The sequence below is a fragment of the Pseudophryne corroboree genome, chromosome 2, assembly GCF_028390025.1.
Source record: "Pseudophryne corroboree isolate aPseCor3 chromosome 2, aPseCor3.hap2, whole genome shotgun sequence".
Taxonomy (NCBI): Eukaryota; Metazoa; Chordata; class Amphibia; order Anura; family Myobatrachidae; genus Pseudophryne; species Pseudophryne corroboree.
Window position 1 is genome coordinate 77,507,360 of NC_086445.1, and position 14,245 is coordinate 77,521,604.

The following is a 14,245-nucleotide window of genomic DNA, read 5'->3' on the forward strand; positions in this document are numbered from 1 at the left end:
GTGTGATTAGAAGAAGAGACATGTTTGCATGTATTACATGTTGATGAGTTATGTTCTGTGTTTCTTTACAGCTGTTAATGGCTACATGTTTGGAAACCTGCCCGGTCTTATCATGTGCCGGTTGGACAGGGTCTCCTGGCACCTGCTGGGAGTGGGCACAGAGGTTGACATACACGGAACCTACTTCCAACAAAATAATCTTAACCTGGGCGGAATAACTAGAGATTCCGTCAGTCTATTCCCGCACACAGCGGTCACGGCGCACATGCAGCCAGAAGAAGCCGGTATGAGACAACACCATATCAGATCGTATCTATTTGTTAGCCAGCCAGCAATACCCTTTAATCTACTAGTACCATGGTTCCCAAATTTTCTTTTACCACGGCGCCCTAGAGTAACTGCATTTTATTTCTCAGCACCCCTAGCTCAAAAGTTTCTTGTTGAGAAATTCTGAAAAAAATATTAAATTAAGGAACTTGTGCTTATCAGTCATCCTTACGTGCAGTTATGTGGTGGACTGGTGGTGGACAGGGTTGCGCCTCTGTAGGTCTACATATTTTATGAATGGCAGCCACCAACACTAGTTTTGCCTATCACATTGACCATAATTGATTTGGTCCTGGACCACCAACCCGTGGCATTCCTGCAAGTGTCCTGTAGCACCCAGTTTGAGAATCACTCTGCTAGCACACTGGTTGTATAATTATGGAGTTTCATAAAAAGCAAAGAAAAAAAGCATAAATATATGTAGTTATTATGTACCTCAGTCCCAATATTCATTGACAGCCCCTGGGGCAAATAGGAATGGCCTCACAGATGAGGTTGATTAAATGGGAGCATGGATGATTTGTAGGGTTCTATTGACTAGAGTCTTTAAACCTCTTTGTTATGGTTCTTCATCTCCAGTTCATCCATGTGTACCTTATTTTGAAGTGGGCAGAGATACTGTAGAACGACCTTCAAAATGTTCACAGTTTGCCAAAGTATTTCAGGAGAGGAGTATGCATATCTTGTGGAGGCCAGTGACCCATCCACTTGTGTGGTTGTGTTAGTGAGGAAAGGGCCGCATGGGACAAAAACATGATGTAAGGAGGGGAACTCAGGTAAACAAGGGGGCACCAGCATACCCCTATGTTTCCTAGTTACACATAATGTTTCCAGGGCAAATTTGTGCTCAGACATTCTCCATTGGCCTGTGCATGCGGTCATCTTCTGATCACACTAGCAGGACCCAGTAGCACCAGACAAGGGGGGTCATTCTGACCTGATCGCTTGCTGCACAGTTCTTCGCAGTGCAGCAATCAGGTCAGAACTGCACTGGCGCATGGCTGACAGCCGACGGCTGTCATTGCCTAGCGATCACCTCTGCCTGACTGACACGCAGAGGCGGTCGCTGGGCGGGGGGGTGCGGCGATTTTGTGGGCGCTGTCCGGCCAACGCAGGTGTGGCCGGACCGTGCAGGGGGCAGGCCGAGGCGACTGCGTGACGTCACACGCAGCTGATGTGACCCGGGCAGCGACGAGTAGCTCCCGGCCAGCACGCAAAACCTGCACTGGCTGGGAGCTACTCCTGAAGTGAAAAAGCTTTTGCACTTCAGCGACGGGACAGGGCCTGACATGCGGGGTCGGCTAGCCCTGTGCTGGGCGTCCCCCCGCATGTCTGTGTCCCTGATCATAGCTGTGCTAAATTTAGCACAGCTACGAACAAGTCAGAGTCACCCCCAAGATCCAGACATATGTCCAGGTCACTGAATAGTTGAGTCTAGTGTGGCCAGTTACATGTCTACGTTATGCAGGAGTGGGTTGTTGCTTAGGTTCCAGGCTGAGCCGCAGGATCGTGGTGTATGTCAGCAGCTTTAGGTGAAGAGAGGTGTCACCTATTACATAGTGACGACACAAGCCACTTATATCTTACAATGAAAATCATACTAATACTAGCCACGTCCTTTTGCCAGGTGTATTTGAAGTGGGCTGTCAGACTGCAGATCATTATGTCAGTGGGATGAAACATATGTATACAGTACAGGCATGTGATAAATCTACCACAAAGAAACGCCGGTATGAAACTACGAGAAACTATTTCATCGCAGCAGAGGAGGTGGAATGGGACTATTCCCCCAGTAGGGTCTGGGAATTTGAGAAACATAACATCACTGATCCTTCGCAAGAACAAGAAAGGTTTGAGATATAATAACACTAATATTTAACATGTTGGAAATGATGTATGTGCAGGTGTTGATATTGCAGATTTATATAAATGCACACCAGCGGATGCCTCAAACTATGAACAATCCAGTCCAGTTACTTAAGCAGTGGCGTTCAATTATTGATAGATACAGTAGCAGGTACAGCCGTACTCACTGTTACATGTACACTGGTGATGGAGTGGAGCTTGAGCGACTGGTGAGTGTATGCTGCAAACAGGTAGCGGTGCAGGTATGCTGGAAAGGCTTTATAGCAGGTAATAATACGTCTGTCTCTCACCATATCTTGTGCCCATCTTGGAAAAAGGGTTGGCGAACAGGAAAACCAGAGTCTGCAGAGTAGCACCTTTCTCTTTCAACACCCCTCCTCGGTACAAGTTTCTCCATGTTCCAGAAACATGTGAGCTTTTTTGTAGTGACCTGTAAAATAAATTGGGTTAAACACATAAAAAAAAAAAGTCATCAACATATCACATGACTATAGCTTGGAATTCTTAGAAGATCCATTGGTAAAAGTTCCTGGGCCATAATAACAGGGATGCAGTCAATTTACCTACAATCAAAATCCCGACGGCTAAAATACTGACAACCATTGACCGATGGTCAAAATACCGACAAGGTCAAAATACCGACATTAAAACTGTCGACATGGGCAAAATACCAACATGTAAAATGTCGACAGGTCAAAAAAACAACCTGAGTTTTTAATGATTCTTTCATTGAAACCGACTTGTTCATACTTTACCATCCCAGTGGATGTGGAGGGGGAATATAATAGTGTTCCGAGCAGCACCGTGCCCGAAGCATGGCGAGAGCAGTGAGCCATGCGAGGGGATGCGGTACACTTATACGGTGTCCATGTTGACCTATGTCATCACACACACCTTTTTTTTTTTAAAGTGTGTTGACTTTTTGACCTGTCAACATTTTAAATGTCAATATTTTGACCGTGTCGACATTTAAAATGTTGGTAATTTTACCATGTTGGTATTTTGACCACCGGTCAATTGTTGTCGGTATTTTGACTGTTGGGATTTTGATTGTAGGTAAATCATACTGATCCCACAATAACAGTCTCTTGACTCACAAACTTGGGATTGCTATCGCTATCACGAAGTCTCTTTGCCTATCGTGGATTTCCATTCACACTAATCAAACTTTAGTTTTGGTTTCTAGATACTGTATCTTGAGGCTCACTGACTGGAATGTTTACAAATTCTTCATCATATTTCTTAGGTGGTTTGTCGAGATTTGATCTTGCAGAAGATCTCCTCTGTGGTTGAACTTCCATGCTAATAGTCTCTGACTTAGATCTGTTCAGCTAATGGTATGTACAGTGACACATAGTTGCTTTGCATTCCAGCTGACTTTTTTCAACTTGTGCTGTTTCTTTGAAGATAACATCTATAGAGTAGACAATCTGTCTGGTATTTGAATTAAATAATCTGTAGCCTTGGCTTTCATGGCAACACCCAAGCATAATGCACTTTACCGATTTTTAATCCAGCTTGCATCTTCTTTTTTTTCGGTATATGGGCATAGGCAATACTTCCAAAAACTTTGAGATGCTTTACATTGGGGTTACCCTTTGACCACGCTTAAATAGGTGTGATTTCCTTTAGGGCAACTGTAGGAGCCCGGTTCTCGAGATAGACTGCTGTGGACACGGCTTCTTTCCAAAATTTATTGTCTAGGCCTGCTTCCTTTAGCATGCATCTTGCTCTCTCCACTAATGTACGATTTACATGTTAATTGACACCAATTTATTAAGAAGTATAGGCAATAGTCAATTGATGCTCTATTCCATATTTTATTAAGATTTCTTCCACTTATTTGTTGAGATATTCTCCACTGTTATCAGATCTCAGGGTCTTGAGTCTGTGACCTGTTCGATTTTTTACAAGCCTCTTGTATTCTGCAATCTTTTTTGCCACTTAAGATTTCTATCTGATGAAGTATAGTACACGTGTCATCCTTGTGAAGTCATCAATAAACTTCACAAAGTATATGTATTCACTTAAAGACTTTACTTCCATAGGACCACACACATCTGAATGTAGTATCTTGAGTGGTGTTGTAGATCTGCTTGCTGACTTGGAAATTGCTGATGACTTGTTTCCCCAATGTGCAGCTCTCACTTATGGGTTTCTCTGTATTAGTCACTAACATTTCTGTGACCATTGCATTCTGTAGCTTCTGAACACTGTCATAACCAAGGTGCCTAAATCTTCTATGCCCGAGTTTCAGTGACTGTGACTCAGTTGTCATCATTGCATAACAGTGCTATCAAGGACATACAATTGATGACCTCTTGTGCCTGTAGCTATGATGGTTCCTTTTCTGTTTCTCACAGTGCACTTACTTTTAGCAGAGTAAACTCGGTGGCCTCTCTGTGCTGGACACTTCTGCCAATAAGATTTGTTCCCATCTGTTTTACATATAGCATGTCTTTGATCTCTATGACTTTTGTTCTTGTTTCAGATATAAGCAAGCTTTAATTGTTCCAACTTTTGTACCTGTAAGCACTTGCCAATCATTTGGATTATGATAGGGTCACATTTGGTTAATGTGGTGAGCCACTCCCCATTGCAGATTAAAATGTCTTGTTGCGCCCAAATCGATAATACCAGCATTGTTTTCTGAGGCTATCTGAGACACTCATGGCTGACATTTTTGTTGTTGCACTTCTTGATTTGCATAGAATTCATATTATTGCCATGTGATGTGATATCTTGTAACAGTTCTAGCACTTGAACTTGAATTTCAAAATTGTATACTTTTTTAAAGCAATACAGTATACTCAGCACTTGAATCACATGACACATGTTCTTGAAACTGTAATAAGGCATTATGTTCTGTAACATTGCTGTAACAATTTCTTTATCATCTATTTGCACTTCATCAGTCGATAGTTGCTGAGAAACACATAATTTTGTCTATGTAATCACTCATAATGCTGCAGTCACTCAATTTTGTGTTATGCAATACACACCTTAAATTTATTCTCCTCATGAGACCTCCATTTTGGTACGTTGCCTGTAATGCTGTCCACATGTTTAGGTAAAAGTTTCTGGGCCACAACAACAGTCTCTTGACTCACAAACTTGGGATTGCTGGGCCTAATTCAGACCTGATTGCAGCTGCAAAATTGTTTTCTAATGGGCAAAACCATGGCCCTCATTCCGAGTTGTTCGCTCGCAAGCGGATTTTAGCAGATTTGCTCATGCTAAGCCGCCGCCTACTGGGAGTGAATCTTAGCATCTTAAAATTGCGACCGATGTATTCGCAATATTGTGATTACACACCTCGTAGCAGTTTCTGAGTAGCTCCAGACTTACTCGGCATCTGCGATCAGTTCAGTGCTTGTCGTTCCTGGTTTGACGTCACAAACACACCCAGCGTTCGCCCAGACACTCCTCCGTTCCTCCGGCCACTCCTGCGTTTTTTCCGGAAACGGTAGCGTTTTTTCCCACACGCCCATAAAACGGCCTGTTTCCGCCCAGTAACACCCATTTCCTGTCAATCACATTACGATCGCCAGAACGATGAAAATGCCGTGAGTAAAATTCCTAAGTGCTTAGCAAATTTACTTGGCGCAGTCGCAGTGCGGACATTGCGCATGCGCATTAAGCGGAAAATCGCTGCGATGCGAAGATTTTTACCGAGCGAACAACTCGGAATGAGGGCCCATGTGCAGTGCAGGTGGGGAGAGAGAGTTAGATTTGGGTGGGGTGTGTTCAAACTTCTTACCAACATAACTGTGCAGCCTTTGTACACTAAAATGCTTCTGTGCTGCTACAATGCTCTGGAAACTCTGTGCTGTCTTTACTCTATGTTCTATGGAGCTTCTGTGGAATGACTAGCTTCTGTGCTGACACACTGGACTGGAAACACTGTGTGCTCTATGGAAGTCTGCACTACATATGTGCTGAAAATGGCGTCTGTATGCTGCTCTGGGCGTCCTAGTAACTTGAGGCTTGTGTACTTAAATTTTGGTACCTGGGCACCTAAGCTGTTGGAAATGATGTGTGTGCAGAACAGCCCAGTTACTTAACTAGTAGTATGTTGGTTTACTGACAGATAGTGGGTACAGCTGTACTCACTGTTAGATGTACACTGGTGATGTAGCGGAGCTTGAGAGTAGTAGGGTTTCATACAGACCACCAGCCCGTGAGTGTACAGTATTCTACAAACATGTAACAGTGCAGGATTCTATAACACCTTTATAGCAGATATTAACCAGATTTTTCATAGGAACTAAGCAGGAGTCTTCTGTCTCTAACACTATTACTATACACAATAAAGACAAGATGGCCCCTGTAGAGATCTCGGTGGCCATCTTGGGATAGAGTATGACGCCTCCCTGGAGAGCAGGAACACTGGAGTATGCACAACATAATGTGTCTAAAAGCAAAATAGCGGGGGCGTGGCTTGGCCGAGCATGGAGTAAGGAGCTAGGAGTTAGAGCTCCGTCTATCCTGCTTTCTCTATCCTGATTCCCCCGCTGGTGATCGCTCCTGACCTGGCTCACCCTTTGTGACTCTTAGCCCTGCTCATTTTGAGGGGTCTGCGGGACTGTGTTTCTGCCCTGGGCAGCCGCTGGACGGATCGCGGCCTACACCGCTCTGCCTCACTCCTTCCGTCTCGCCGGAAGTGCGGCGCCATATTGAGAACTAACAGCGGAGGCCGGGGACGTGTTGGGCCGGAGTTCCCTTCACCCGTGCCCTCTGCTGTTTCTGCTGATCCGGAGGTCGGCGTGTGCCCCTGTCTCCCTCCACCTTGCGACTGGCGGGCTGAATGTCCCTGTGTGGCGGTGATTGCTGCTGACAGTGCGGGGGTGCATCTATCTGCAGGGACCGTCCCTCCTCATGTCCCCTGCCTCCCTGCACTGCTGGTCGGAGCCTCCCTGTCTGCACTACTCTGCCTGCGGAGCTGCCTGGATACCTGCAGTTATCCTACTCTACCTACACTGCTGGTTGGCGCTTCCCTATCTACACTACTCTTCATGAGGGTCCACTTGAAAGCCTGCTGCTGATTATACAGCCTGACTGCTGCCACTAAAGATTTATTTTCCCTGCTTGTGTTCATTCACCTAAGTGAGACTCTGGAAGCCTGAAGATTTTACAGCCTGTGGTGAGCACTTATTGTTTGTTCTATATCAACGCTGCGGGAGTCCTCTCTCTGCATTCCTTCAGTAGCATTGCTCTCGCACTTGGCCTCTACTGTTATTGCTATTTCTACCTCCATCCCCGTGTTCCACCCGTGTCCCGTCATGGTGCGTGGGAGCAGTGCTGCTTCTGCTACCGCTGCTGCTAAGCTTGAAAAATATGCTAGAGGCTCTCAGTCCTCCTCCTAACCCACCCAGGGTGCTGCTCCCCCATCCCCTCCTTCCCCCTCGGGGACACCTCCTCGAGAGGATGACATGTCCCAGTCGACGCAGCAAATTCTTTTGGCCATATCCACGTCCGAACACAGAGTCATGGATAAATCGGCCAAGTACAGGTGGATATCACTTTAATCAGACATGACATGCAAAAGATTCGTGAACGGGTGGGGGAGGCGGAGCACCGTATCTCCGACCTAGAAGACGTCACCAATCCTCTTAAAGATACAGTTTCCAATCTCACAACTCAAATGTCGGCAGTTAAGGCAAAGCTTTCTGATATTGAAGGAAGACTACGTCGTAATAATGTCCGCTTTGTGGGCCTCCCGGAGAGAACGGAGGGCTCCTCCCCAGAATCGTTCCTGGAAACATGGCTTCTCCGATTATTTCAACGCGATGACTTTGGTCCTCAGTTTTCTGTGTAGAGGGCGCACCGTTTTCCATGCCTGGGCTCCCCCCCCCCCCCCCCCCCCCCGTGCGCACCTGCACGCACTTTCATAGCCCGTTTCCTACACTACAGGGACCGGGATGCGGTCCTGCGGCTGGCCCGCACACAGGGTCCTTTGAAATTTGACAACCATGATATTTCTGTTTATCCGGACTTTGCCGTAGATGTCCAGAAGTCGCGTGCGCAGTTCCTTCAGGTCAAAAGGAAGCTTCGTGACCATCAAATCCAATATGCCATGTTGTTTCCGGCACGTTTAAGGGTGGTGTATGATGGCTCCACACACTTCTTCAATACCCCTCAAGAGGTGGAGGCCTGGCTGGAGCGTAGACCTCGGGCCCTTAACTGAGGACTGTTTCTCTCTCAGGGGTCGCATTGTTTGCTGGGTTTTGTACTCCTGCTATTCATGTAGCGGGGACGATCTTTAAGTTTAGGAGCTGAATGCTAGGATATAGCCTTTTTGTAGAGGCAATACTTGTCTCTACTCCCTGGGGTTGCTATAGGTTTTCAGCTTTAGTTTAGTTGGGTTTTTTGGGATCCAGGCGTGTCTAGTTCGGGATGGATATGCAGGGAGGGGGCGGTTTGGGCAGTTTTGGGGTTTTTTTTCCCTTGTATATGTATTGCTCTATGTGTCACTGTGTTATTTTTTTTCTTGAACTGCAATGTGTCTATGATTTTTCTTATATGTGCCTTCTGGTCTCCGGATGCTCTGCCTGCTTGCTGGAGGAGGGCCGCAGTGGTCCCCTTGCTCATTCCTTCTCTACACTTCGGGTTCCTCTCTGTTACGTGCCCTGCTTGCCTTGGATATTCCTCTTCTTCTGCCTCTCCATATTCGCCCCTTGCTTCTTTTCTCCTTCTGTCCTTTCTTTCTTATACTCATGGCTGCAGGGGTTGATGGACTCCGCATACTCGACTGGAATGTGAGGGGCCTGAATGACCGCATTAAGCGGGCTCTGGTTTTATTGTAAGGATACTGATGTGTATGAAGCCAGCGGCCGTGTAAGTGAATCACTGCTTACCTCCGTCCGGGCACACGCTCCTCCCGCGCAGCGTTGATTTCAGAGGACGTGTCTTCAGGACCTCCGCCCAGAACTTGCCGGCTAAAGGGAACAAGAAATACTCTCACTGCGGGCCCACTTCCCTCTTGGCCTGGGGAATCAGGGGCACACCGGGGGTGGCTGCGACGTTCACCGATTAGGTGAATGTCATCATCGGCCCGTGGGCCTCAGCTACCCAATCGTCACCTATTTGGCACTTGCGCACCGAGGTGGGAGCGAGCCCGCTAGGCCTAGCGGGATCCCGCGACCGGTGCTCAACACGGACAAGGACACACACTCACAAATAATACTCACGCTGGTACTCTTGTCAACTTGCTTGATACGCCACTCCGCTCCTGGGGAAAAGAATGACAGCAGCCTCCCTACAACTAAACAACGGCTAACAACAAACTGAGCCTAACTACTATGAACTGCAACAATTTACTGGGACGGCTACTTCACCTAATCACTAACAACAGGTCAAGCAAACACAAGAGTAATGTGAGTACAATATAAATGGAGGGTACCTTACCATCCGGTCCGGCGCAGGTTCTGCCACCTCGCCCTAGTGGTGACCAACTCTCCACGGCTCTTCCCCACCCTGGGAGTGTACCCAAGGCGTGAGGGTCAGCCGACCCTCCGTGCCCAGCCTACAATGTACCCCACCCGAGCGGCCGCACAGCTCGCTCGCGGAGGTGCACAAAAGGGCAGGGCCCCGCTTGGTTTGAGAACACCCCGATGGCCTTTCCCTCCTCTTAGTGGGTACCGTGGGATGACCCGAACGTAATACCCTGGGTCACCTTATGATCCTCTACCCCCGTAGTTTGCTGGGTGCTCCTATGGCCCGCAGGCCTACGGCCCGTTATGCCCCGGGCCTAATGCCCGCCTGACTGGGTGGCTGATGGGAGTGCGAGCCTAACGCCCAGCACCCCAGTTTAGAATGGCCGGGTCTGGCCTTACAGGCCGTGGGCCGGGTGGAGCCCCGACTGCACGCGGCCTCACAGGCCCAGACGCGCCGACCTTATTGCCCACGGGCCGGAAGGGCCCGACTAACTGGCCACAGGCCGAGAGGGCCTGACTATGCCCACGGGCCTAGCGCCCGATCACCCGGTGGTCTAGGAGGAGGCTGGAGACTCGGCACGAGGCCGCTTACCGGGCCGTAGGGAGAGGCCGCGGTGGGGAGCTTCGTTAGCTCTTTTGCCTCCCACACACCGCGACACTCTCCTCCGGGACTTCCGGTGGGCTCCTCTTCCGCAGTCGTCCCGACGTCTTCTTCCCGGCCGTCGACAGGCTCTCCGCGCTGGGACCTCTTCTGTCTTCTGCCTCCTGGCCGTCGCTGCCGTCGCCGCTGCCGCCGCCTCTTCTCCTGGACCACCGCCGTCTTCTTTCTTCTGTTCCTTCTTCCTCTTCTGGAGCTCTTCTCTGCTCCGTCCCCGGCGCCGACTGGCCGCTCCCGCTCCGCCGCGTCTGTTATAAGACGCTGGGAGGGGGCGGCGCTATGACGCGGCGAGCCCTGATTGGCTCGTCGCGGCATGCTCTGATTGGCTGACCGGGCGCGAGCCCTGATTGGCTCCCGCCCGGCGCCGTCCTCGCCCGCGATTGGAGGGGCTTGAATCCCACCGGATGCAAGCCCCTCCGCACTGAGGACCCGCCGCAATGCCGCCGCTGACCGGGGGGAACGGGGGCCAGCGACTTCCCCCGTCCCCGCGTCCCGCTGCCCTCTCACATTTCCCCCCCTGTTTCCTTTGTAGACCCTACAAAGATGCGAGCTGCAGCCCACTCGAAGTTTGGGTCCGCGAAACGGGGGGACGGCACCCCAAGGGTAGTTCGAGTTGAACGCCTGGGTAGGGTTGCTGAGGTGGGGACGGGAACCTCTGGCACAGAAGTCACCAGTTCACCACTCGCGGCTGACTCCCCCGATGGCGGAGGGTCCGAGGCCCCTTCAGGCGGCGGAATCCACCAATCATCCTCCTCCGTTCCCAGAGTAGCCCCTGGGACTGTCTCCATGGGGAGCAGGTCCTCAAATAGGCAGGGACGCAGCATGTTCCTATGTAAAGTGCGGGCACGCCCACTCCCGTCTTCCGCCTTTACTTCGTAAACGGGGTTGTCAGGAGACACTCGCCGCTGCACGATGTATGGCATCACCTCCCATCGTTCGCTCAATTTGTTTCCAGAACGTTTCTCTCGGACTAACACTCTTTGTCCCTCCGCGAATGGTCCTCCTAACGACCTCCCGGGGCTAGGGTGCAGGTTGGACCCGATGTTCCCCGCTGCCATCTCCCGGGCGAACGTCAGTCGGCGTCTCTGCTCCTCAATCCAACCACTGTGCGTCCACTCTTCCTCCTCCGCCGGTAGGGACAGATCGAGGTCCTGTAGGTCCTTCTCTGGTCGGCCGAACAGCAGGAAATAAGGCGAGAACCCCGTGGTCCGGTGTACTCTGTTGTTGTATACCCACACCAACTCCGGAACAAAGTCGGGCCAGCGCCGCTTCTTGTCAGCCTCCAAGACCCGCAGCATTTGTAGCAACGTCCGGTTGAATCGCTCGCAGGCTCCATTCCCCTGGGGGTGGTACGGGGTGGTCCTTGATTTATTCATGCCATAGGTGCGACACAGCCGCTCCATCACCCGACCTTGGAAGCATGCACCTTGATCCGAATGGAGGCGCTCCGGGCAGCCGTACCTTCGGATAAAGTGCTCCACAATGGCCTTAGCCGCCGTGTCGGCAGTCTGGTCCATGGTAGGGACAACCACTGTAAATTTGGTGAAATGGTCGGTCATCACGATGGCATACTGGTACCCACGCACCGACTCCCCTACCAAGACATAGTCCACCATGAGGAGTTCCAGGGGTCTGGTGGTCCGAATGGTCTGCACTGGTGCCCGTTGTTCGCCACTTTTGGTAACAGCACACCTCCTACATGTCTGACACACGTTCTCCACCAGGGTCTGTAAACCCGGGATGAAGTACTGCCGGCGGACCCATTGCAGGGTCTTCTCTGTACCAAAATGGGCGCCCTCTTCGTGGGCCTCTGTCACCAGACCACGGGCCAACTCTCTGGGGAGGACAACCTGCCACACCCTCCGGAGCTCATGCTCGAGATAAGCCTGGCGGCACAATACCCCTCCTCGTACGGCCAATTGTTCCCACTGACGTACCAGCCTCTTGCCCCACGGGCTAAGCTGCAGCCTCTCCGCGGCGGACGGCCAGTGGTCCCGCTCCTTCCACCCTCGCACACACCGCACCTCCTGGTCTTGCCCTTGTGCCGCAGCCCAATCCGGCAAGGCCTTCTGTAGTAGGATCCCGCGTGTTGCCCTGGGCCCGGTCGGGCTGGGGGTCATCCTGGTAAGGTCAGGGATCTCCTGACCCTCTCTCTCTTCGTCCGTGGGCCCCGTAGGTAGCCCTACCGGGTAGCGGGACAGGGCATCTGCATTGGTATTCGCCTTACCCGGCCGGTACCGGATCTTAAAGGAGAACTTGGCCAAGCGTGCTACCCAACGCTGCTCCAGGGCGCCCAACTTAGCCGTATGCAGGTGCGACAGGGGGTTGTTATCTGTGACCACTTCGAAGTCGGTGGCGGTCAGGTACTCTGCAAACTTCTCGGTGACCGCCCAGACGACTGCCAACAACTCCAGCTTGAACGAGCTGTAGTTGTCAGGGTTCCGCTCCGACTCTCGGAGACTCCGACTCCCATATGCGATAACTCGCTCCTGGCCCTCCTGCAGCTGGGAGAGTACAGCCCCCAGGCCTTGGTGGCTCCCGTCGGTGTACAATATAAATGGCTTGTCAAAGTCAGCATAAGCCAGCACGGGGGCCTGGGTGAGGGCTTGTTTAAGCCCCGTGAAGGCAACCTCCTGTGCTTGGTCCCACGCCACTGCCCGATTCCGCACATCTGTGGCAACACCTCGCAACAGTCCATGCAGGGGGCCTGCAATCTTGGCAAAGTCTCGAATGAACCGCCGATAGTAGCCTACCAATCCCAGAAATGCCCTCAACTCCGTCACATTGCCCGGGGTCCTCCATTCCTGGACTGCGGCAATCTTATCGGGGGTGGGCCGCACCCCTTCCTCTGAGACTACATGGCCCAGGTATTCCAAGCTGGACTTCAAGAGGTGGCACTTCCGTGGTTTCAATTTGAGGCCGTATTGTTCCAATCGCTGGAGTACTTGTTCCAACCTATGCAAGTGTTCCTCCAGGGTGGGGGCGAACACTATGATGTCGTCCAAATAGATGAGGATTGCCTCGAAGTTCAAGTCCCCGAGACAGCGCTCCATTAAGCGCTGGAACGTGGCAGGTGCATTGGAGAGCCCGAAGGGCATTCGACAGAAATCAAAAAGCCCCATGGGCGTAACGAATGCCGTCTTCGCCTGATCCTTCTCCGCGACGGGCACCTGCCAGTACCCACTGGCCATGTCTAACGTGGAGAAGAAGCGCGACTTCCCTAAAGCCGCCAGCGACTCTTCAATGCGGGGTAACGGGTAAGCGTCCCGGACGGTGCAGCTGTTCAACCTCCGGTAGTCCACGCAGAATCGGATGGTCCCGTCTTTCTTCTTTACCAACACGATGAGGGCAGCCCATGGGCTCTTACTTTCCCTGATGACGCCGTTGGCTAACATTTGTTGGATCATGGTCTTGACCTCCTGGTACAGCTTCGGGGGAATCTGCCGATAGCGCTCCCGAGCGGGCAGACTGTCACCGGTGTTGATCTCGTGCTCTATTTCGGTCGTGTGACCAAAATCCTCCTCGCTGCGGGAGAACGACTTCTGTCGTGCCCACAACATTTGCTTCACCCGGTCCACCTCTGCTGTACCAAGGCCCTCCAGTGATACATCCATCTGGTTCAGGATCACGTCCCCGTTCCACTCCGCGGTGGGTTCCTGTTTTTCCTCAAGGGCGACGGCCAACGTCCAAGGCTCGCATGCGTCCGGCTTCAAGGTAACCCTAGGGCCGGGTACAATGCCACCCTCGGGGATAGCCTCTAGATGGGCAGCACCGACCTGCCCGGGATCTTGATTGGTGAGTTTCCCAGGTTGCACACCCGCAGGGGTACGGTGCCATTCCGTACAACCGCTACGGTTCTGGCCAGCAGCAACCCGGCCTCCACTTGTCTGAACCAACAAGGTTCTATCACAACTTCCCTTCCTTCCAGCCGCTGCTGCGCACGGACGGGTACTTCCAG

General features: G+C 51.2%; 1 protein-coding gene across 1 annotated transcript in view; it reads left to right on the forward strand.

Annotated features, from left to right (window-relative positions):
• Window positions 1-14,245, forward strand: part of LOC134990141 (ferroxidase HEPHL1-like) — a 209,947-nt gene that overhangs the window by 138,897 nt on the left and 56,805 nt on the right. The window contains exons 11-12 of the mRNA XM_063950651.1: window positions 72-284; window positions 1,955-2,177. Coding sequence (XP_063806721.1) covers window positions 72-284; window positions 1,955-2,177 — 436 coding nt within the window. The remainder of the gene's footprint in view (window positions 1-71; window positions 285-1,954; window positions 2,178-14,245) is intronic.